Source organism: Labrus bergylta, chromosome 10 (assembly GCF_963930695.1).
Source record: "Labrus bergylta chromosome 10, fLabBer1.1, whole genome shotgun sequence".
NCBI lineage: Eukaryota > Metazoa > Chordata > Actinopteri > Labriformes > Labridae > Labrus > Labrus bergylta.
In genome coordinates, this window is record NC_089204.1 from 17,362,262 (window position 1) to 17,386,046 (window position 23,785).

Sequence of the window (23,785 nt, forward strand, 5' to 3'; positions counted from 1 at the left end):
CAAAAGTTACCTTCTTCTGATGTGATGGGGTAAGAACAGGAACGCTGGTTACAGGAGTAAGAAAATGTATAACCACCATAAACATCAAAACCAATCGTTCCCTTTTTTAATTATTTCATATTTATTGTGTCATCATTATTCCTATTTTTCCCTTTCCTGTTTAAAAAAAAAACAGCTGTCTTGGTCATCTGCAGATAATCTACTTTGAACTACAAGCAGTCAAGGACTCAAAGATATTTCACACATTATAACACATGCAGTGAATATCAAGTTATTAAGAAATACTATTTTGAATTTAAAAGGTGATATCTGTATTTAATTTAGAATTTTGGATGATATTTTTAAATATTTAAACTTGTTTTTTTTTTTATCATTTTAAAAAAAAGAAGAGTTTCCACGGTTCATTCACATCTAGAAGTGAGCATCTCCTTGGTTCTCTCAATATAAAATCACATAGATTTGGTTTCTTCCTTTGGACTATTGCAGCAGAATAAGCTCTGTGGCAAAACACAAGATTCAAACAGATAATCACAACAAATGACACAATTTTCATGATTCTATTTCATACTTTTAATCAGATGTAAAGAAGAGTACGGCTATAAAAGAAAAAAGGACACAGACTTTAGCATACCCACCACTTAGCTCTCAACTGTTCTGTTCTTAACAACAACCTCTAAAGTCTCTTTAAGTTACTGGTTAGAAACCACCTTTCATAAGAAATCCACAAGTTGCATATTAACTTAGGTATTATAAGTCATAGACCAAAGAGATTATTTCAGTCATCTAACATAAAAACTATTTAATAAGCCCACTGACTGCAGAGATGATGAATCATTTTTAAACTTTCAGACTCACTCCTGCAGCATCAAGTGCTTTATTATCCTAAAGATGAGTTTAATTACTGGCATCAAGAAAGTGTTGGGGAGAAGAACTGTGTACACGTTTCAGCTTGTACTGAGTTTGTGTTTGATACCCAGCTATAAATACCACGCTTCTTTAAAGATTTCATTTCTTGTAAACAACTTTTTCTGTAGCTGTTGGGGAAAACACTCAGACTACTGAAGCTATTTTTCAGAGAGATCTTGTGTTGTTAAAAAAGGCAGTTTGGCTCAACCTCTGAAACACAGACACGTCCTAAGATTTCTCTTAGGAAAAAGATCCCTGTGTATGCACGCAAAAAATAAAAAATCTATATCATAAAGATAGCTCTGAAATTGTTGTAAATAGTTGCCATGTATGGATTGGTCATTTGTGAAATACTTCCAGTAAATCTGATTCACACAACAAAGACTGATTTAGTAAAACTTTGTATAATGTAAGTGAAATAATTTCCCTCTAATTTTGCTCTGTGCTCTCTATGGTGTACATTAGTAATTCTGTCTAAAGATAGTTCTGATTTGTCTCAGAGACTACCAAAATACTTTCAACTGTTGGAGATTTCCTCATTTTGAAGTTGCAGAAAAACAGCCAAAAAGCTCCCAGCACTTTGCTCCTAACCTTTTGTGGATGCAATCAATCTGTTCACACCTCTTAACTTCCTTTTAAGAGAACTGATTTGCATTCTCCAAGCGTCTCTTGCTTTTTTCCCCTTCGGTCAGCCCGAGGCAGAGTCCAGTTCAAACTGTGTTTTCTTGTTCAGATCATACACTCCATCTGTCATCATGCAGCTGAACCTCTACTCAAGTTACTTACAAAACTTGACAGAAGTGAGTGTTGGGATGAGCAAGCAATAATACTTAACCGGAACTCCAAGAGTGCTAGCACCACACTTCCATAAAGTAAAAAGACCTGCAGGAGGATATTTAGAGAAGCAGCAGCAGATATATGCAAACCTTAACATTCTTTTATTGGTCAAGCTTGAAAAAAACAAAAAAAAACCTGTATTTCCCAATGAGCAGGAAATATTATATTCTTGAGTCCCTTTGGGCCAGAGGTTATATCTACATTGTAATGGACTTTTATTAATCCACTTTTCATTAAAATGTATTTTTATTCAAATTCTTCCTAAATTATTTTTCCAAGTTTTGTAAAAGTTGGCTTTGCACAAAAAAAAAGAGGAACAAAAAAATATAGTACATACTTTCATACACACACACACACACTTGTCCTCAATTACAGAGGAACTTGTCATCAAGGCCTTTCACTGCATGCACAGACCTGAACTGGAAACAATTATAAAATGAACGACAGACTCGGTTACACATGCTTTAGCTATGTTGCTGCCAGGGATAGTCGACCATCGTGCCTGTCCAAGATACAAAATCTGTGATTTCTCTCTTTCCCCACTGATTTTAATTGCTCTACTTTAAAAGTGCTAGTGAATTCCTGAAATCCACTTTTATATCATGTTTGTTGTTTTAAAATGTATTTGCTGACTAACTTTTGTGTATTTCTACTTTTTTACGGTCTACATTGTCTGCAATAGTTTTAGACACTAAGTACGGGCATATATCAGGATGTGAGACTTAAAGAGTTATTCAACCCCGCTCAGTGGACAGCTTTATAAGAGAAATAAAATATCTCATGTCACATAAACCAGTTATAAAGTTCGGTAGCTACACTAATAAGGATCATGTTGCAGATTAGAGAGATCATTTTTAATCTATGTCTATAGAAGGCAATCAAGAGTATAAACTAACAACTGCACAGAGCGGAAAGGAGCAGATTATTGACATAGATGTTAAAATAAATATGTTAAGTATTGAACTCCTCTCGCTGACTTCTACTCGTTCACATTGGCCGTGTAATGGCCCATATACCTGATCTCCACTTGGACTCACATAGGTTGCTCTATGGGAGCAGTGGGAGTCATTCTGTGTTGTGTTTCTTTGCCCCAGTCACAGGGGAACAACAGTAATAACAGTGTAGTAAGCAGCAGCAGCACCAAAGACAGCAGCATGTCATCTACAGCACCAATGGTACCTCATCTCTATTTGTTTTCTCTCACTTTGCTTTATATGGCATCATTTCATCTTTTTAGTGTTTAGTTCTGTCACCTCATCCTTTTGTCATATCCCATGTTTAGTGAAATCTTCTCAGTACTTCATCCTCTCTCTCTCTCTCTCTCTCTCTCTCTCTCTCTCTCTCTCTCTCTCTCTCTCTCTCTCTCTCTCTCCCTCTCTCTCATTCTTCATCCTCTGCCTTTTTGCTTCTGTATTGAACACAAACTGTGATGTTGGCGGTGGATTTGACAACTCTGAAATTGAATTGCTGGTTCGAGCCCTAGAGCGTCTCTCCTGGCTTGTGTTTTACCCAGACGTATTGCGGCCACACGTATATATTTTTACCCAGCGAACAACACTGACAGGATGACAAATGACTTTCATTTTGCGATATAACAGCGGACACTTCAATCAAGTTCTGCTCAGCCAAGTCTTGACAACTCCTTTGTGTGTTTAAATGTGTCACCTGAGATTTGTTGATGTGTCGTCTTTGGAAAGGAACAGGGTTTCTGCAGTTTCTCTCAGGCTGAGCTTGGAAACTCAACGTCTTAACATTTGCTACATCAATTGTAAGCCATTAAGAAATGGCTTTTTATTTGATTCTTTATGATGAGGACTTCTGGGTAAAACATGAGCTGGAGTGGATGAGTAACAGAGAGACCCCTGTGGTATGAGGATGCAGCCCTTGTGTTAATAGATGTCACGTGATTGGGCCATATGGGGATAAAACACACCAAAGTGCTTACAACCATTAGAGAGGTAGCAATCTTCTCATGTTACTCTCTGAGAAACTTAAATAGATTCCCATTACGCCCACACTTCATATTATCAATTCTGTAAATCATGAAATGCCAGTAAGCTAGATGAACTAGCAAAACTGGGAACATCGAAGCAAGGATTGCTTTTCCCTAGAAGGGTTGAAAATAAATTCTGTCTGCCACTCAGTATTTCAGTCATTTGGAAATAAATCACAACTTCTTATGTTATCTCCAATCTCTGTAGGCTAAAAATGTCAAAAAGAATAATATCAAAACAAAATTCCCCATGAGCTAATCATTCTTTGAAGGGGCTGCATTTTCTACGGGTGTAGTTCGTGGAAGTCCAATATTTAAATTTGAATGGGAACTTGAGCATGTGAGTGACTAACTTAAAATACTACTGTGGATTTGTTTTTCCAAACAATGCAGTACTTGGTGCTCTTGAATCGCTTTGTGCTGAATGTTTCTGGGAAAGGGTCAAAGTTTAGGATGAGGACAAGGGAGCCTTAATGTATCACAACTGTATTCTACTTTGGAAGCTTTTTTTGCCAAAACATGCCGACATCAGCAATACTGTCATTAAGGTCTTTTAGAAAATTGTAGTGACAGTTAATCTTCAAAAGAAAATGATGAAAACTTTCAAGCTGGGTCTTGTTTCAGATCCTTTAGTGATTAAATTGAATATATCAAGACCTCCAACTTCTACCTGAGTAACAAAAGCGATACACATTCATATGTTGAAATGGTTAAATATGTGACACTTTCACCCTTTACATATAAAACACAATCACTTGTCATTGGCCCTACTCTCAAAGTATGACTCTGTAGATACCCTTTAGCATCTGTTTTGTACTTGTAGATTCCTGCTGCACCATTATAAAATGGAAAAGCTTTCTAATGAAAACCAGAGTTTGCTGAGGAGCATTTCACATTCTATGAGTTTGAAACTCTCAACATAACCTCTTTTTGGCTCCAGGAAGAAATCACTGTTGGGGTATAATTCTTACAAATTGACTTTGTTATTTTATGTATCTAACATACACCCACAACAAGTACAATTCTAAAATAAATAATTTCAGTATTGGTTAAAAACAGGAGTTTAACCCCAGTATCCTGGGGTGAAATCGTGTTTGATCCATCCAGACAGGAGCCCTACCAGTGTGGAACATTTGATATTATTATCACTGGACAGCAACTTTAACAGCACATTAAAACATCATGCTAAGAGTATCTACAACGTCATCTCGCAGCCATTGGGAGTGAGTAAATGCAACTTCAAAGTGATATAAAGGTTGCGTAACATCTGCATTAAGCCTAATTTGTTCATGCAATTTAAAGGCCAAACTGAAGCCCTGCAAACAATCCCTTGAAGAACCTCCTCCTTAGTCTTGGCCCTGGTTGTTGGATGTGTATACTAGCAGCTTTTAGTGTTCACTGCTGTTTTCATTCATTTGGAGACAAATTTTAAGGCCACATGTTGGTGGATGGTTGAACAAACTGACACTAAGTACATTCATCTACATAATCACTATAAATGCTCCGCACTCTCTGTGCTGCTGGTTTGTTTTGGTGTGCACACCTGTGTCTGTTTTGTGTATTTGTTGTCGTGGAATATGTTGGTATTCCCTGGCATCTTCCCTGGTGCCCCCACCCCATCTACTCATTCCCTCCCTGCATGGTAAAGTGTTTCCTGCCTTCCCCCAGGAAGCCCAGACAACTGTTGTACACAACCCAGCTGGCGGCACCAAGGTAAGCCCCTCCTTCTCCCACCACAAGCCACCAGCCACTACTAACACTCTCAGGGAACTCGTGGATGATTTTCTCGAAATGAACTCCATGAATCTCTGTCGAAAAGGATTGTAACAACTCTTTACGCCTCATTGTGCACCTAATGTGAGCTGGCTTCTGTCGGCGACTTTCATTATTTCTCTTCGTGATTACCAGAAGGGATTTCAGTGGAGAGTTAAATCCTGTTCTCCTAAAACAGGATCAACACAGCTTCTGCTTGTGGTGAAGGTCACCTGGAATAATTGTTGAATATCCATGTTTTGTTATAATCAATTAATACATTAAATATAGGTTAAGCTTCAAAAATAGTTCTTGCATAAATGTAAGACAAAGTTTATTACAAAGTTTATTAGATTTTACAATTAATTTCCTTTTTAGTCTTTAAATGATAAATCCATGCTTCAATCTTGAAAAGAAACTGGACTTAGCCTGACCCCGTCTCCTGTCAACACAAAAGAACTGACCAATCAGAGCTCTTGTTACTGCTCTGTGCAACATTTATACTACTTATCCAGATATCAAATGAATGATAGCTTGTTATACCTTTAAAATAATCCAACATGAAATTTTCAGATTTGTTTTCATATAGAGAATTTTATAATTCATAGACATATTAAAGTAGCATTATGTAACTCCGACACATTCTGTTAAAATTGGTGCTGCAGTCCAATTTCAAAACATTGGAGGGAGCTGTCTGCCGCTGCACCCTCCTCCCTGAAGTCATATACACATCCGAGTTGCCATGTAGCGGACACTGAAGCTTCAGTGTTTAGCCAGCTCTGCATCAGTATTAAAAACCTTTCTGCTTTCTAAACTCTCCATTTTTCTAAAGCATCTGCACATACCGTTTTTAACACTAACAACTATATCTTCAAATGTATGACTTTACTAAAACAGGAACTAACTGCCATGTGCCTGTTATTCTAGTGTAGTAGTTTGCTTAATACTAGTCATTAGATATTCACACTACTGTAACACGCACTCAAACGCTCCTTTGTGTTAAAATAAGCCAAAGGACATGTAAATTCTCACACACTCTGATATATGTGGCTCTCTGTGCTGCTGTCCTGGCTGGTTTGTGCTCCTGGGAGGGAGTCGTCCACCCATCCATTTGTCTGTCAAGTTGTCTGTGTGTTTGTATGAGCAAAGTGTCTAAAACTTCCCAACCATGTCTCACTTAAACATTAACAAATGATTTATTGTGTTATTTCTGCTTTCTCTTTTTTTCTCCAAAACCTCTTTTCTCTCTTTCCATCTGTCTTTCCCGTGTGACAGGGCTCCACGGAGAGCTGCAATAACACAGAAGAGGAGGAGATGAAAGGTAGGAAAGGTACCTGTCAAACTTTCACCTACTCTGCATGGGTTTACATTCACTTATTTTGTTCAACTCTAGATTAAAAATAAGAATCAATCCTGCACTGTATCGATTCACTGTATATTAAAGGTGAATCATATCTACTGTTATCTCATAAAGAGAGTCTGTTCTTTGTAATGAGAGCTAGGGTATAGCAAGTTTGGCAGCTGAAAGATAACAGATGCCCTGAAGCACCACAAAAAAGAGAATACATTGTTAGCAGGTGGATGTCAACACTGTGCATGCATCTCAACAAACTGTTCTTTTTTAATGTGGCTGTTTTTGTTTTCGATTTTCATCTCCTGTACAAAGTGACCACATGCTATTGAAAGCTATAAGAAGAGGACGCTTGTTACCAAACAGCCGGTCACAGCTGCTTTTTCTTCCTCAGAGTCTTTAACTTTAAATACGTTAATATATATATATGGTTCTGTTTGGTAGAGCTGAGCTAAAGCTTTTTCAGAGAAATTGAAACCCGGCTCTAAATCAGTTCTCCCAGCTACTACATTTCATAATAATTTAAGCTGTGCATAGTGGCGCCAATAGGCAAGCGGTTAGTGCGCATGCCTCAGAGGCTTAAGTCCTCGAGCGGACGGCCCTGGTTTGAATCCAACCTGTGGCTCCTTTCCCTCATGTCATTCCCCACTCTGTCTTTCCCAAGACATCTCTATCTCTTAAATACAGACATGAAAAACCCAAACATAAACCTTTAAAATAACTTAATCTGTGAGTGTCTTCATCACAGTTATGCATTTCATTATGATGATGATGATTAAGTTTAAGTAAGAAAAAATAGTCTTTGTTATTCAAATAGTTTAAAAGTAGAGCATTAAGTATTATTTGGATAAACCCCTACCCTAGTGACACAAGTCATCGGTCTTAGTTGTAATGTCATTTTACATGAGTAAAGTATTTAGTATGAAGTTCCTGTATGAAGTTATTAAAATGTATTGATTGCCAGACTAAGTAAAAATATATTAGAGGTATGTGTTTCTCGGCCGCAGACGTTATCCGCCCCCAAGTGGCCCAAACAGTAAGAGACAAACAAAGATCAATATAATTAATAAGGAAGCCCACAGCAGTGTGTGTTGACGCTTTAGTCAGAGTTTTATCAAAAAGGTATTTCCCATTATCGTCCTGAAGACCTGCAAAGGCTTCAACACAGTATCCTTTTAAATCTACACGTCCTGCAGTACATGTTGTGTGCTCGTGCCTTATTTCTGCTGTTGCTATATGTTGGTGTGAGCATGCTGGCATCACACGCCACTTAAGCCTTTAATTAGTCGTCTTCAGGTCAGAGATGACCCACAGTGTCTTCAGTTGAGTGAAGTAGGACAGAGCCTACCTGCAGCTCTCCAGCATGTACTTAATCCACTTACTCAGGGCAGCTTTCTTACCAGCACTTGATCTTATAGCAGATCATCACTGACATGGGTCAGAGAGGCTATTGTTCCTCTTTTCTTTTCTTCTGTTTCTTTCAGGTTCAGTGCTTTAAGATCCCTCAGATGAAAGAATCTGCTAAATCAATGTGATTTTGTCCATTTTGACATCAGATTGTTTTAGCTGAAGTCCGCACCTTATACTAATTCAACAGCTCATGTGAAGTTACAGTAAAAAGTGACGTGAATGTCCCTCGTTCTGAAACAGAAAAACAAACAGTTTGGTCCATCATTTAGAGTCATATGACAAACTGCTATATTGAAACATGTTAGTTTGATCACCTACCTGAACTTTATGTTTAATATCAAGTTAAGTTTGAATTATCACAAAAAGTCATCTTATGGTTACGTATCCTTCAGCTTTGAACTCTGAGGAAGATTTGGGGAGAAATCTGTTGATGGAGCTTTATCAACTCAAACTCTATGAATGTGTCTCTAGTTGCTAGTTGGACTACAAACTGTATGCAGCAGTGAGGGTCCATAATGTGGATATCCACTGTCTACAAATTAAGCCAGAATCACCCTCAGAGGCTAAATCATATTAATAATATCTGTTAAAGCTGCTCCTCTGTTATCTTCAGAATAATTTTCGCAGAGAGTTTAAGTCATTACAGTTAGTCTGTAATGGTCATGTGACTGAGAAAACATCCTTTACCCCAAGGCCATGGCAAGTTAGAAAAGAAACAACTTAAAACTGCTCATGGACGTGTAGCAACATTTAAAGCCGTACATGATCTCTAATTTCAAACTAACTTGTGTGATGAAGGTTGTTTTCCACTCTGCTCTCTAGCTTAGATAACTGTGCATTGAGTGGTAGCTGTTTGCAGCAGGCTGCTGATCTCTCTGTTCCTTCTTGCTCATACACAAAGCTTCTTCTCTTATTCACTTTGGAGGACAAGTGACCTGAGGTTTGGCTACATGTGTGGCTTGTTTCAATAATCAGTTTCTTACTCTCTGGTGTCTGAATAAGGTGACGTTACTTGTTTCTGTTTGTCTTTGTGAGTACTCAGTACGTTTCCACCAAGATGCTCTATGTACTAACCTACCTTCTGAAGTGTGTTGTTTATCTAGGTGTGGTTTTCACAATACTAGACGGAAATAGGAAGCCGATTAAATGAGCTGTGCATGGATTGAACATTTTCATGATTTGAAAAAAAAAAAAAAAAAAAAACAACAGATAGGATTTGCTGTTTTTATTATATGAAATACAGTTTGAATACTTTTGGATTTGGTCCTACAAAATGTTTAAAGATATTTAAGTTGAAAGACATTCTTTAAACATAAATATTAAAGAAAAACATAATTATTTAAAATGAATAGTAATACGTTGATAACATCAAACATTTTTTTGCTATCATAATGAGATCCATCTAGATGTTGGAAAACATCCTCTCAGGCTCTCTGTCAGCCTGTGTTTGTGTGTTTGTGTTATGATAGCTGCCGTGGCTGCCTGTGAGTCTACAAGCACAGACAGTGCGGTGTTAAGCCTGTGCAGCACAGCTGAGGAGCAGACCCGCACCCTGTCTCCGAGCTGCTCACCACTCACCTGTAAGTCAGCAGCAGTTTACCTGACTCACCTCTCTGCTCTGACTGTAGTGTGCTGCTCTCTCCTCTTTACACCCAGCTACAGTGTTTAGCAACAAATCACCCCTACAAGCTGAACAGGACATTTTGATGTTAAAAAAAACCTCCCCATTTATAACAGAAGAAAAAAATAATCTGACCTCTTCTCTTCCACTTTTCACCATTTACTGCACTAGCTTCCTCTGCCCTCCTGTGCTGCCATCTACTGGCACCAAAGTCTAACTACAAGTTGCTGTTCCCATTTTATGTCTGAGTCTGGAGTGTGGAGTCTAATTTCCTTTAATGACTGCTTGATTTACTTTGTGCAGAATAAGCAACATTTAATGCAGTGTCAATAGCTGCATACTTACCTTCTCAGTTTGCTAAAAATAACTTTATTTTATTGGGATGAGTGCCTGCAGCTCGTCCCCTTCAGGAGGCTGCTATCAGCCCCACTGTCCCTCAGACTCGTCCAGCTCAGAGCTCCTGTCCGGAACCAGAGTCTACTCTGTCACCACCTGCAGGCAGCAGCAGCAGCAGCAGCAGCAGCAGCAAAGGACAGAAGAGTAAGTTGGAGGCAGGTTGAGCAGTGTGCTCCCACTCTCCTAACTCTGAAGACTTGAGAGAATGAACAGATTCTATCAACACAGAGTTACATTCAGGTGTGGACGTTGTAATGCTGACTTTTCTGGCTCAGCAGCAGCATGTTTGAGAAAAAGTTTTTTTAACATATCTAAAGTGTATGATCCTTGATGTTTTATTATCTTCACAGTTGCACAGATGTGGAGTTTGTTGCATGCAGTTTGTCCTTCTCTGGAGTGATGTCTTTCTAATGAATTGTCTTCTTCTTTCATGGTTCATTTTCTGAATTTGTGAAAAAAAAAAAAAAGATTTTGTAAGAGAGTTGAGCATTTTGAGATTAACATGCTGCAGGGAATCTTATTAGACTCGGTTTGTGTGTAATGGGAAAGACTTTTGGAGTCGGATGAGTAAGTTTGTCTTTATTTGTGTTTTAAAGTTTAGCTCATCTGTTGGTCAAAGCATCTATTTTGAGCTGTGATATGTTGGACATTTTAATGCTCTTTAGTTTACCTGGTTGATTCTCCCTCTCCAGATGTTGTCTTTGGTTTCAGAAAATTGACTTTCAGCATGTGACCTGTTTGTGGTGAAGTGTGTGGAAGATAAGTTTGTTTTGGAGATTGGTTGTGATTTAAATGAATAAAAATGGCTATGTCCAAAGACACTACATGGGAAAAAAAAAGGAGATGCTTTTTGCTTTCAGTGTCTAGCATGTTTAACACAGCTTCACATGCTCTTTCTGTGTTGAACATGGAGAGTGTACACAGTGTGTTTGGTGTGTTTTGTACAGGATGACCTCAAATGTCAAATGTGTGTATTACCAGAGGCTGTGTTCACATTCTGTCAAATGTCAGAGTTAAAGAAAGTTCAGGGAAAGCATGAAGTGAAGTACTTCTAGCTCCAACCCTTTTCATACAGTCTTTAACCTCTCTTGATTTCCCCAACCCTCTGCACCTCCTCGTCTTTTCTATTTTCAGCTCGTAAACAGGAGATCATAAAGATGACGGAGCAGCTGATTGAAGCTATTAACAATGGGGATTTCGAAGCTTACACGTACGTTTAAATATGCTGCTTAAACAATTAGAAGCCTTGTGTAAAAGTATTTTTCTTTTAAAACATGTTTTGTGAGATTTACACACACACTGATCTTTGTCCTCCTCATTTTGACCTCTATCATAAATCATCTGGAGCTGAAGATTTGACATGTTCATGTTTTCCTCTGACAGGAGAATCTGTGACCCTGGACTGACTTCTTTTGAGCCAGAAGCTCTCGGAAACCTGGTGGAGGGCATGGACTTCCACAAGTTCTACTTTGAGAACTGTGAGTAGCTCAGTTTAGTATTTAATAAACATCAGTGTTCATTGTTTTATCGTACTGCTTTATTGACCTCTTTGAAACCAAGGACACGCAACTGTAGAATAGAGCCCTTTATTTCTACAAGTTCAGTTTAAAATGAGTGTTGTGTCATTTGTTTTATCATGATTACAGAAATATTTATCTTATAGGATCTCTTAGAGAAACACAGTGAGCAAAACCCCTTTTTTCAGAAACCCTGTGAATGAGACATTTGTGTAAACAGAAAACAGACATGAAAACTATTTCATATTTAAATGTACTGATTACTTCAGCTGTCTTCAAATCCCTTTTAGAATTAGCTTAAAACAGCCAGAGAGGTTACATACAGACATCTATGGATGAAGTGAAGGGATTCTACTTACAGATGTCTGACAGTAAATCTTGAAAAGCTACAAAAATGGGAAAAATCCATCTTAATTTTTTACTTAGCCCCGCTGACTCCTAACATGTCTGTTAACAAACAGTGGCCGTGCACATTTTCATCCCCACAGTACTGAGTAAAAACAGTAAGCCGGTGCACACCACCATCCTCAACCCCCACGTCCATCTGATCGGCGAGGAGGCCGCCTGCATCGCATACATCCGCCTGACACAGTACATCGACAGCCAGGGCCGGCCGCGCTCCTGCCAGTCGGAGGAGACACGTGTGTGGCACCGCCGGGATGCCAAATGGCTCAATGTGCACTTCCACTGCTCTGGAGCGCCGGCTGCACCCCTGAACTGAAGACCAGGCCCAGGTAAGATGATAACACGTCACTATTATTACAGTCTGATGGCTGCAATCACAGTTTAATGGTAACTTTAAGTATAATGGTCGTGTGCAAATGCTTTTTTCACATCATCTGAACCTCTTTACTGTGCAACATTTTCTTCTAAAGCTACAAAGTGAAGAGTACTGTAAAGCTGTGACACAAAAAGATTTATTATTATTTAATCCTCCTCCCTCATATGTTGGACGATCCTAGAGTCTTTCTTTAGGACGAGAACCTTGAAAGTTCACGGACAAATTTAACAGCAATAAATACTAGACGTGTAATAGATAGACACGATTTCCCAAATACATGAAAGACATATTTAACGATTGAGACAAACGCGTGCTGATGCTGCGTACTTTTGGTTTATGTGAAGTTTTGAGCTATCTGTACAGGAGCATTCTCCCGTGTCTTGACCCCAGGAAGGATAAATGATGATATTTTATTTTTAAATGTTTCTTGTAATGTAGGTTTATAGATTGCACACTAACTAGTGTCTGCTCTCCCCTTCCAGCTTTGCCTGAACCCTAAAGCTGTTTGGAGCATTTATCCTCTGGGTCGGATTGGTGTCTGGATCCTGGCCAGGAAGAGGCTCCTTGGAACCTTCTAAAAACACAAAAGTGGGGAAAATATCTAAAAAATTAACAGAGAAAGAAAAACAGACTTTAAAAAAAACAGCATATTTCAAGGCTTGAGTGAGTGACAGACCACACCGAGCGACACCAATCCAGTCCAAACGCTGGCATATGAGGGCGAGGCCTGGCTGATGTCAGCCACTTTCTTGCAGATGGTGCATGTTTCCGGGGCAACATGGGTTGATGCTGTCCTGGTCCTTGTCTCCCATGGCCTTTACTTCCCTTTGTCAGTTTTTGTCTGCTGTCTGGAAAAGTATTAACATGTTAAAATATATATATATATATATCTATAACAGAAAACACTTTAACACACATAGTGAATGAGAATGGAGCGGCAAGTTAAATAAGTATGTGGTGGTTTTGTTCAGTTTTTTCAGAAAACAGCAGAAGGCCTACTTCTTTAGAGATATTGTTTGTTCTACAGTTAACAGGTGTATGTGTGTGGGAAGGATCAGCACAACTTGTATCTACTAAATATCATTATTTAACAGCCATCTTTGTGTCTGCTTTGAGCATACGCACACAAGGTGTGAAAATGGTTTAGACGCTGTTCAACGTTACTGAAGGGACCTTTATTTGGATTTTGTCTTTTTGTATGACATGTTATAAAGCTGTTTGTTTTTATCTCTTGCATTATGTATTTTGAATAACTGTGTTGATCATTTTTAATCTATGGGGGACTTTATTTAATACAATCATGTATACATAAATATTTATAGAAGTAAAAAGGGGGAAATGTGTTACTTTGAGGGTGTGGGGAGTTCAGCATGAAAGTTGGTGTTTTTGTTCTGCTTTGTTGTCCCGAGGTGTAAACACACACACACGTAAACACGTAAACACGTAAACACACACGCACACGCACACGCACACACACACACACACGTGGCCCATGTGCTCCAGCCTCTCTCTAGGGATGCGCCACCTCTGAGCTTTAGACACAACATGAGGCCTGCTCATCTTGAAGTTGCAGAAGGCCTCCCTCTGTCTCTCCTGTCGTGTTTAAAATCAGACACCAGGGGGCGCCATCAGTCAAAAGCTACTCATCTTTTACTTCCTAATCTGAAAGCTCAGACCCACTCCCATGCCAACATTTTAAGATTTCTTTGATCTGTTTTGTGTTTTTGAGGTGAAGCATGGATTATCTGATCTTCTCATGGCCTGTACTGTTTCTGCACAGACACTTAAGACTCACTGCTGTTGTGTTCACTCTTCTGACGGAGTAAACCTTTCTGCAACTTCAGGTTACGCTTGCCTGAATCCTTCCCTTTCTCCCTACCTCTGTCCCTTTACTTCCATCATTCCTGCCTCCTTCTTACTCTTCGTAGCAGTCGTGTGATGATGTCACCCTTATGCCTGTCTCTTGTTCTGGTCGTGTTTTTATGTGGTCCGTCTTGGCTTGCCGTGTGACGTTGTTGCACTATAAAAAAAAAAAAAAAAAGCATGTTACAAAGGGAATGCAGCTGAAGGATTAGACTAAAACAAGGCATGATGGGTAGAGGGCTTGGCCTGATAAAGGGCTGTGGGACCATAGCTGATGGCAATCAAAGGATTTTGTCCAATTTTGTCAGAGTTTCTGTTGTAAATGGCGTAGCTGTGAGTGTTTTGATGTTAATATTTTTATCAGTTGTTTTTTCCAGAACTGTAAAAAAAAAACGAGTGGTTGAAATGAAAGTAGGTGGAGACTGCAACAACACTTTTATACTGCCCCCTTTGTCCCCACACACACTGTATGCAAAATATAGGAGCAAAAAAAAAATCTAACACTCCTATGGCTGATCTGATTGGATTCACAACACTGTAAAAGCACACTAGTTTGAAGATTCTCCCTTTAAAGAGGACAAACATATCTGTGTGTCACTGTCGTATAAACTTTGTGAGTATGTGACTTTGTACCGGGGAGGGGGGGGCTTGCTGTCTTGTCCTGTGTGCTGCGCTGCTCCATAGTATCTCAGATCATCAGATACCATCATCTATGTTTGTACGTGCCCTGGTGCAGTTGATGCAAATTTTTAGAAATCGTTGTGATTCACGTGAGACCCGCCCTCCTGTATCAGCCACCTGTACTTCTGTGAAATATCTGATATGCCTCCAAACTCACCCCCCACACCCACCCCCCACCCCATGATGAAAACCAGAACTGAAACTATGTGATGTTTTTTTTGATGACTTAATGGTTGTTTGTGTGATTTGATGACGTGTGTTTCTTTCATTATGCGTGCCACACAGTCATGGGGGGTGTTTGAAGAAGATGCAACTAAACCTTACAGGCTGCCCTGAAAGGAGGGAACAATTAAAAGTTCTATGAACATGACATTTCTAATTGATTAAAATGAAGGCAGAATAGACGGGCGACATGTGGTGTAAATGTAACTGATAATACATTAACGCTGATGATGAAGAAGTACAGTTTGGGCATTGAATCAAAACTATCTGCATAGCTGGCTTAGCTGGAGGTGAGTGAGCACATGTTGGATGAACTGACTCTTTAAAAAGCTCACTTCCTGGTTTGAACCTGTGGAACATCAGACATGGTGTTAACAGGCACGTATTACTTAATATCTTCAATCTGGCTCTGCATCTGGATGCTGAAAGCCTGTTAAGTCCATCATCTAAAGTGAAGCGTATGGAGGCAAAGAAAACTTTGATCCCATTATAATTTCATTAATACGGAATTCTCAATACTTCTTTAATATCACTAAATTCATGCATTGAAATATTCAACTGGGTTTTTGATTTGTCATTTGCTTCTTAATATCATTGAGAAAAAGATTCCAGTTGAGGCTTATAGTAGACGAGGAATATTTTAATGCAATGAATGAAGTGATGTTTTCATTTAAAAATGAACATTAAACCGTAATGATGATCTCATAAGTATTTCACGTAGATGAGCTTTCTTTGCTGCCGTAGTATTACTACAGAGTGACCTCCCTGCTTCAGCTGAAGATCATTAAGATTTAATGTCATTAATTGCATTGTAATAAGACAGGGTATGGACTTTTGAGTCTAAAACTGTATATAGGAAACGTGACCAAATGTAAACTTTAAGCAGGTTAACCTTGGGCTAAACGCACCAACTACCTACAAAGAGGTTTTATTTCACAGTAGGTAGAGCAGGTTGCTGTCTGTTGTTGTTTTGCTTCATATCAAACTTTCGTTCCAAAAATGCAAACGTGCAAAACAAAAACTGAATAGACACTTTACAAAACACTTCAAATGTCTCAGAAATATTTGATGAGACAAAAGCACCAGAGTGAACTGAGGGTAGGAAAAGATCCTTGAAGTGCTTCATAGTAAAAGGGAAACTTAACATTCACGATCTGAAACGGCAACACTATATGCAGTTTTACAAATGGAAGAAATATGCATGTCTATGTTCTGGTAATTTTTCACTGTTACTTAATAAAGAAATGGAAATCTGTGTTATTTGCATCCTCCAGGTTATGAAATGGCTTTGTCCGAGATGACAAAATCAGCCAATGTTATCTCACATTAAAGAGCATAAAAGATTCACAGAAGCCGAGCTTGTATGTAAGTAAAGTTATTGCATTTTAACCTTATACTACAAAGGGGCTACATGTCTATACTCTTTGAGTTTCACTTGGATGCTGGACTTTTTGCATGACCATACAGTTAATAAACATCATACATTTAAAACAAGTCTCTTGTTTCCTTTAATCATTGTTACTCTTAGTTTTATTATTCAGGAAAGTATTTTATATACCGTGAATTACTTTTCATCATTTGTTTCTCATGTTGCAGCTAAAAAAACCCCAGCTCAACACGATGTGGTGTATACAGTTTAGAAGACAGAAAAACAAGTTTACTAATCTTCTCCCCATTAACTTTCATTCAGGGCATGTGCAACACTGATGAAATGCTTCATGTCCTGTTTATTAGTATCTGCAAAATATTCTTAAAGACATGAATTTCAACCGCATAGCCTGGACTCAAGATATCAGTGATGGGAAAATGACGTATTTCAAATGTATATGTAAGCAAATCAAAATGCATGCTGTACATATTTGTGTTGTACTGACAGTCACCTCTAGGAGGCCTTAAAGACCAAACAAATCAACCTACAGCAGAGCCCTGGAGTTACTTATTACGTTTCTTGTTTTAAGGACATCGCCTTAAATAGGTTCCTTGAATAATAAATTAAGGTCCTTATTGGTATAATTATACTTTGTTAGAGTTAAAACTAAGTTTTATTTCATTTTAATGTCAGATAAGATGTATAGAAGCACTTAAAGGAAACCTGTTCAGTTTATAGATTATGTCAAAGAATGCTTATAATAGTTTATAATTGTCAAACTTGCTTTATTAAAAGATATCTTACCTTTGCAAACTTAATTTTTAAGATTCATTCATACTTTAATAGCAGTAAATTATGCTATTATAGCAGCAGCTTCTCACACAATTGTTTTTTTATGCACTTATACATTTGTTACCTTTTACCTATTATCAAATCTCAAATATTCTTATTAACAAATGTGTGGACTATAAAGGAACCTTCATACCTATAAACTTAAGCATACAAGACCTATACATAAAGCCTTAGAGGGGCTGGTAATGACAATTAACCACAGGCGCAAGCATAGAGTTGTTTCAGACTTATCCTTCAAGTTTCAGCTGTGTTGAGGATGTCAGCCATGTTTTCATACCTCTTGTTCATGGAGATGTTCTTCCTCCGTCATTCAGCGAGGCTAGGATGTGCGTCTCTTCAGTAGCTCACAGGCTGAGCTGTGTGGAGGAGAGAAACTTGTTCTGTACGGACTGAAGGGAGAACCGCAGCAGTTGGAAGGTTCACCTTCATGTTTTACATCTTATGACCCTCGGTTTGTTCATTTGTTTTTACAAGCCCCACACACCCAGGTACTGAGTTTAAAGTTATCAACAGCTGTACCGGGAATCGTACTATCATCAAGAACCTTGTACGTAAAAGAACTGCCCAACCCTAACAGGTGTTTTCATAACACCAGAGAGATTTATCTGACTGTTGCTGATTCTCAAGAAGTCTATGAGCACAAAATCGTAAGAAAAAAAACACCAGAGTGGATATATGAAAACTGCGCAGTGAAAGGTCAATATCCACAGCCTTTTTCAAGTAAGCAGCTTCTCTTTGATGTAGGTCCGTTATCCAAAAGAGGTTCCGCTTTTGGTGGTGGTTTACATTAGAATTTCCAAATAACGTTGGCCCCTGCTGTAGCTGCTCCACTTAAAGCTGTCAGCCACTCTGCATCCAAGTTGCATAGTGGGTCATGCGGGTCAATGTACTTAAAACTGACTGCAATGATTGATTCAGTTCAGTTGAGAAGCTAAAATGTTTGATACACTGCAGTCTCGGGTTCTTCCATAACAACAGCTGCTCAGTTTAGTGCAAAACTGAAAGGAATTCATTGAAATGTCTCCCACTGTTTTCTGTCTTGTGAGGGTGTGCATGGTCCTCGCCTAAAGCCGGTTTTAAGACAAGAAAGGCCTCCCTGTGTTTCTTCTTATAACATGAACATTTGGGTCTGTAGTTTTTTTGAAATAGACAACGACAATAAAAATAACAAAGAAGAGCACACATTAGTCTTGATGAATTTAATTACATCAAATGGGTTTATGTAAAAAGTGAAAAAGGAGGAAAACATTGGGTCTCATCTTTAGCATCATGTTCAACACAGAAATCTGCACACCTTCTGTATGCGCTGGACAGGTCACAGGTCACCTATAGTCGAGTCAGATTTATAAACAACACATCCTCAAAAAGCAGATACACAACACTGTTATAGATTGATAATGAGCTGTGAAGTGAGCGTGTTTTTCCTTTTGTTTTGTTTCAGAGCAGGATGGGTAGCGATGCGTGAAGGTGTACTTTCAGTAAACTACGACAAATGATTCAAGCTATGGTGAACAGAATGGGTCTATTTTAGGGTGTCAGTCTGTGGAGGCCAACTTTCATATAGGTGACCTGGAACACTCCCATGATTCCCCTCTCTCGCTCTCAGATCACACAACCTCCACTCATGATTGGCAGGCAACGGATGCCTATATCACACAGCATGTCATCTGCTTCCTGTCCAAGTCCAGTTGGCATCCTGGCAGATAAAATGCCCACAGAACACTGTCCCGCTTTCTGATTGGATAAAGGAACTGGGGTGATTGGCTGATTGATTGCTCCATGCACATTGTGATTGTTGAGTCTGATAGCAGGTTGAAATGTTTGGTGTTGACATGCTTTGAGAATGTTTTGTATGAGCCTGAATGAAAGCTGTTTCTAGTTCATGCTGCCCATTTACAAAAACACTCGATCTGATGATCAGGTAAAGCAAGAGAAGGTCCGGCTGCAGTCAAGATCCAAAATGAATTCATCAATCTGGTTTAAGATTGCCCTTTAGGCGGTTGTGTGAGCGTTGGCACTTTAATCATTAGTCTGCAGAGACTAGTGCACATGTAGCAGTCCGTCACACTGAAGGACACATGGCAGTGCAATCTTCCACATTTGACTCTTTATAGAAAAACAAAGAGGTCACTGCAACATTGTCGAGTTCTTTTCTGTTGTTTCCTTGATTCAAGGAAGAAAAACAAAAACAGAGAAGGAAGCCACTTTTCTCTACTCAAGTGTCCTTGTGTTCAAAAAGAAAAAGGGAAAACTGGGATGTACAATCTTTTCTCACTGTAGAAAGTCTCATCAGATTTACTCTACTAGGCTTCAGACACACAGCTCCAAGGCCACCTTTCTCTCTGAGTCCCAGGCGAGCAAAGAGGAGTGAAAAGAAGAGAGATAGGGGGAAAAAAAAAAAGAAGAAGATTACAAAGTAAAGAGGCAAAGTTGAAAGAGACAGGAGAGAAAAACAAGAGAGAAAAGAGAAACAAAGTTAAAAGTCGGAAACAGTAGCAGTAGACAGTGATATACAGGAGGAGACGGAGGGAAGCAGCCTGGCTCTACATGCATTGTCAAGGAAACAAGAAGGGGGAAGGATTTCAGCGCTACACCAAAGCCATGCAGCAACAGCAAGCGGGCCTGAACACAGCAAATGGTAGATTTTTTCCGCCAGTAGGAAACACTTAGCAGTCGATGTAACCGACAACACAAGAAGCACCACAGAGGAGGGATACGGTGAGCTGCTGAGAACTCCTCTTGTGGGGGATATAGCAAAACAAACAGGCAAAGCGTTTATTCACTGAGATGGTGAAACAGCCCATACACCAAACGGATCAGGGTCCCATCAGACTCTGAATAGACGTTTGGCACCACAGGGACGGTGGGACTACAAACAGAACAGCGAGTAGGGGGAGTAGTAGTGTGGGCTTAGACAAGCACGGGAGGCAAGTGCACGGCAGGCTGGATGACATCTGTTACACCATGTTTTAGGTTCCCATGGAGACAAGACCGAACCCCCACCCTCCTCCCCAGTCCATATCCCTTCCTCGAGCAGCGCTCACTCACCATGCGCTCACTGCATGGTAGCAGACAGACGAGGGTGGGGGGGGGGCGGGGTTAGCAGCTTTGCTGCGGCTCCCCACTCCTGCTTTTAGACTTTCTGCCCTCCACATCTGTTGGATAAAGGCAATGTTTATGTTACATCTGTAGACAGTGACAAGAACATTTTCATGTACTTTAAACCTGCATAAACTGAAGATTATGATAAATATAGTAAAGCAACATTAAAACAGCCAGCACAGAGTTAAAAAACAGAAATAAATAAAGAAGTAAAGATCTTTAGGCAGAAAGTACTTCTAGTGTTGGCACATATAGCAGTGCTTGTCATTGATATTAACTTAACGATTACTACAATCTGTACAAGATCTTGTCAGTCTAAACAACATGATCAAATATTATCTCCATTCTTACATATTTCCCATTTTCATTTTCATATCCATTGTGGCAGATCAGGATGAGTTCATACAGTTTTCAGAGAAAATGATGTTTGCTTCATTCTCAAAACAATCGGAAAAATACTCACAACTTACTTTACTGACTCCATCTAGATCTAAGAATCATTCTGGTCGCACTTACACTGCGCTACCTTCATCGTCAACTTTCACTTCCCCCACTACACCTGCCCTGACATCATTCTGAGAATGAAGCTTCATCATTTTGTCACCAGCCAAAGAGACCCACCAGAGCAAAAACAAAAACCACCATCATCATCACATGTAAAAAAAACAAAAACAAAAAAACAACCCAAAACAAGTCACACCATCAAAGAAAAAGAAAAAAAAAAAAAAAGAGATCAACATGAAGACCATTTTGATCACTGAAATCAAAATTAAATTTCAGGTCAGACAGAAAAAGCCGTGCAACTTAGCAAATGATGCAACTGGGTTCAAGCAGTGATGCATCCTAACATCAGGAACAAACAAAGTGTTGAGTGAATCTATTATCTGGCAAATTCAACATTTCTGATATCAATTTGTTCTAAGAAAGTATGTCCCATAGTGCTTTGCTTCCTATCAGAGACAGCTGTTTCTGACACACATCTCAGGTGTTTAACTGAATCTCCAATACTTCTACTTCAGTTATCATTGAAGCTATTAACATACATACTAAGCCTAAACCAGGATGAAACCAAAAGTTGCAGATAATAATATAGTGTTAGAAGCAAAATTGAAGAAAATGAAGAAATAATAATATGGTCAAGGCTATCAGCCAGAAGAACATTCATCAAAGTCCCACCTCAAAGAAAAGAAAAAGTCTGAAAAAATGATCCAAAGAGACTCAGCACCATGGCCAACAGAAAAGAACGAAACAAAAACACCACAAAGAGATGAACAGTGCTCTCATAAATACATGCAGAGGAGGAGGAGGATCTGTCATTTCTTCATCATGTCATTCCTCCCTGTCACTCACACACAGCCGTACTCGTACCACAGGGACTGTTTATCCTCTGGGCTCAGTGACTGCTCGCCATTATTCACTTGATCGGGATCAACTCCCTCACTAAACTCTTTCACATTGGCTGGACTGGATATCATCTGGCCGTTTGATTGGCTGTGAGGTGGTGGGTTTTGTGTGGGAATGCAGTGTGGGTTAGGAGGAGGAGGAGGGTGGGTTTTATTTGTAACAGGAGGCCCGCTTATGTTGCTCACTAGGGTGGGGTTTAGAGAAAGGAAGGGGAGGTTTTTGCCCGCCGACTCACTAAAGATGGAGTCCATAAATACAGACTCTACAGTGAAGGACGGGCCCAGGAAAGACTGAAGGGTGGAGAGGTCGGGATCCTCCAGGCTATGGCAGGGTAAGCTGAGGGACTTGGGCAGAGGGTGGGTGGTGGTTGTTGAGGTGGCGAAGAGTCCTTTAACGTTGGTGCTATTGGGGTGGTACTCACTGGGTGGAGGCTGGGAGCGGACCCCAGCCTTGGCTGGAGGAGAGGGATCGACGGAGACAGGCTGCCGTTGGTCCTTTGAGAGCAGGTCGTGGATGCTGGTACGCCGCGTGGTGCCCTCGGCGGTGGAGATGACGCTGCTTGCCCTGGGCAGCGTGGAGGAGGCCGAGTCCAGGCGTTCGGAGACAGATGTAGCTTTACCCTGCGAGGACAGGCTGGAACGGATCGGGGCAGAGCCTCTCACACGGGTGCTCTCCGCCTTACGCAGGGTGGGGCGTCCCGGCTGTCCAGCAGATTTAGGTGGCCGATCAGAGCTGACAGGAGCCGCTCTTCCACTGGAGGAGCGTAATATGCCCCGCCCCTTTGTGGTAGTGCGTTCTTTCTGCACATGCTCAGAAGAAGTGGAGAGGCGAGGAGAGTCCACTGTGAGGTTCTCCTGACTGCCAGACTGTGGAGCACAGAGAAAACAAACCGTATCAAGTATTATACCCTGAATAACTGATTCAAATCTGTGAATATTGAAGTCTTCAGGTGACACTTTATCCATTTACAGATATACAAAATATATCTGTGACTCCAGCCTCTCTTTGACGATATGCTGCTTTAAAACAAAAGTTTGGGTTTTGGAATGTTGGTCAGACAAAACAAGCTACTGGACGATGTTATGCGTCTCCGAAAATGAGGTGGCCTCTGTTGTAACCGAGTTAGAGGTCTCACCTCTGCAGGATCAATACCCTCATCCAGAAACTGTTGCAGGGAAAGCCCCTCTTTCTCTGGAGGCTTAGACTGGGCCTGACCGGAGGTTCCTGCTGCAGTGGACGGATCGAGGGACCTGCGCAGCTGAAGGGGGCTCTGGTGGGAGGAGCGGGAAGAGGTGGGCTGCTGGACAGGGCTGCTGCCGCTGCTGGACCACACCTCCTGGTCCAAACTGAGGCTAAACTCGCCGCTGCTCTCACTGTGAGGCCTGCTGAGGTTGCCATTCAGCGTGCCTGTGGTAAAAAAAAGTCAACAGTGAGTTCACGGGACAGGAATATGTTTTGTTTACCACTACTAGAAATTAGTATTAATACACCATAAATCTCCTGGACTGCATTTGGATGGGATAGGACGATCATGATGAAGCAAATGTTGACTATAGTGATTTATCAGGATATAAATATATAGATATTATAATATAGTCTAATACTGATTTGTTGGAAAGGACAAAAACTTGAATAAATGATGAAAATGAAGCATGATGAAATGTCTATCAGCAGTCTACATCTGAATGAGCACTGAATATTATATATATTTATATATTTTTGTACCAT

The 23,785-nt window shown here is 39.9% G+C and overlaps 2 protein-coding genes across 39 annotated transcripts in view; one reads left to right on the forward strand and one right to left on the reverse strand.

Moving 5' to 3' along the window:
- The window catches only part of camk2g2 (calcium/calmodulin-dependent protein kinase (CaM kinase) II gamma 2), a 61,519-nt gene extending 44,695 nt beyond the window's left edge, over nucleotides 1–16,824 (forward strand). For 4 of the 32 annotated variants that reach the window (XM_065959522.1, XM_065959525.1, XM_065959527.1 and 1 more), the window contains 9 exons: nucleotides 2,838–2,918; nucleotides 5,405–5,449; nucleotides 6,764–6,818; nucleotides 9,719–9,829; nucleotides 10,258–10,410; nucleotides 11,401–11,476; nucleotides 11,650–11,744; nucleotides 12,272–12,517; nucleotides 13,047–16,824. In XM_065959522.1, coding sequence (XP_065815594.1) covers nucleotides 2,838–2,918; nucleotides 5,405–5,449; nucleotides 6,764–6,818; nucleotides 9,719–9,829; nucleotides 10,258–10,410; nucleotides 11,401–11,476; nucleotides 11,650–11,744; nucleotides 12,272–12,504 — 849 coding nt within the window. In that variant the 3' untranslated portion in view covers nucleotides 12,505–12,517; nucleotides 13,047–16,824. The remainder of the gene's footprint in view (nucleotides 1–2,837; nucleotides 2,919–5,404; nucleotides 5,450–6,763; nucleotides 6,819–9,718; nucleotides 9,830–10,257; nucleotides 10,411–11,400; nucleotides 11,477–11,649; nucleotides 11,745–12,271; nucleotides 12,518–13,046) is intronic. The other 28 variants (XM_065959531.1, XM_065959533.1, XM_065959536.1 and 25 more) reach the window with 12 other exon arrangements.
- A 1,911-nt stretch (nucleotides 16,825–18,735) lies between these two features.
- Nucleotides 18,736–23,785, reverse strand: part of LOC109997360 (girdin) — a 63,569-nt gene continuing 58,519 nt past the window's right edge. For 3 of the 7 annotated variants that reach the window (XM_065959518.1, XM_065959519.1, XM_065959517.1), the window contains 2 exons: nucleotides 23,193–23,464; nucleotides 18,736–22,923 (listed from right to left, as the gene is read on the reverse strand). In XM_065959518.1, the coding sequence (XP_065815590.1) occupies nucleotides 22,000–22,923; nucleotides 23,193–23,464 (1,196 nt within the window). In that variant the 3' untranslated portion in view covers nucleotides 18,736–21,999. The remainder of the gene's footprint in view (nucleotides 22,924–23,192; nucleotides 23,465–23,785) is intronic. The other 4 variants (XM_065959521.1, XM_065959520.1, XR_010667041.1 and 1 more) reach the window with 3 other exon arrangements.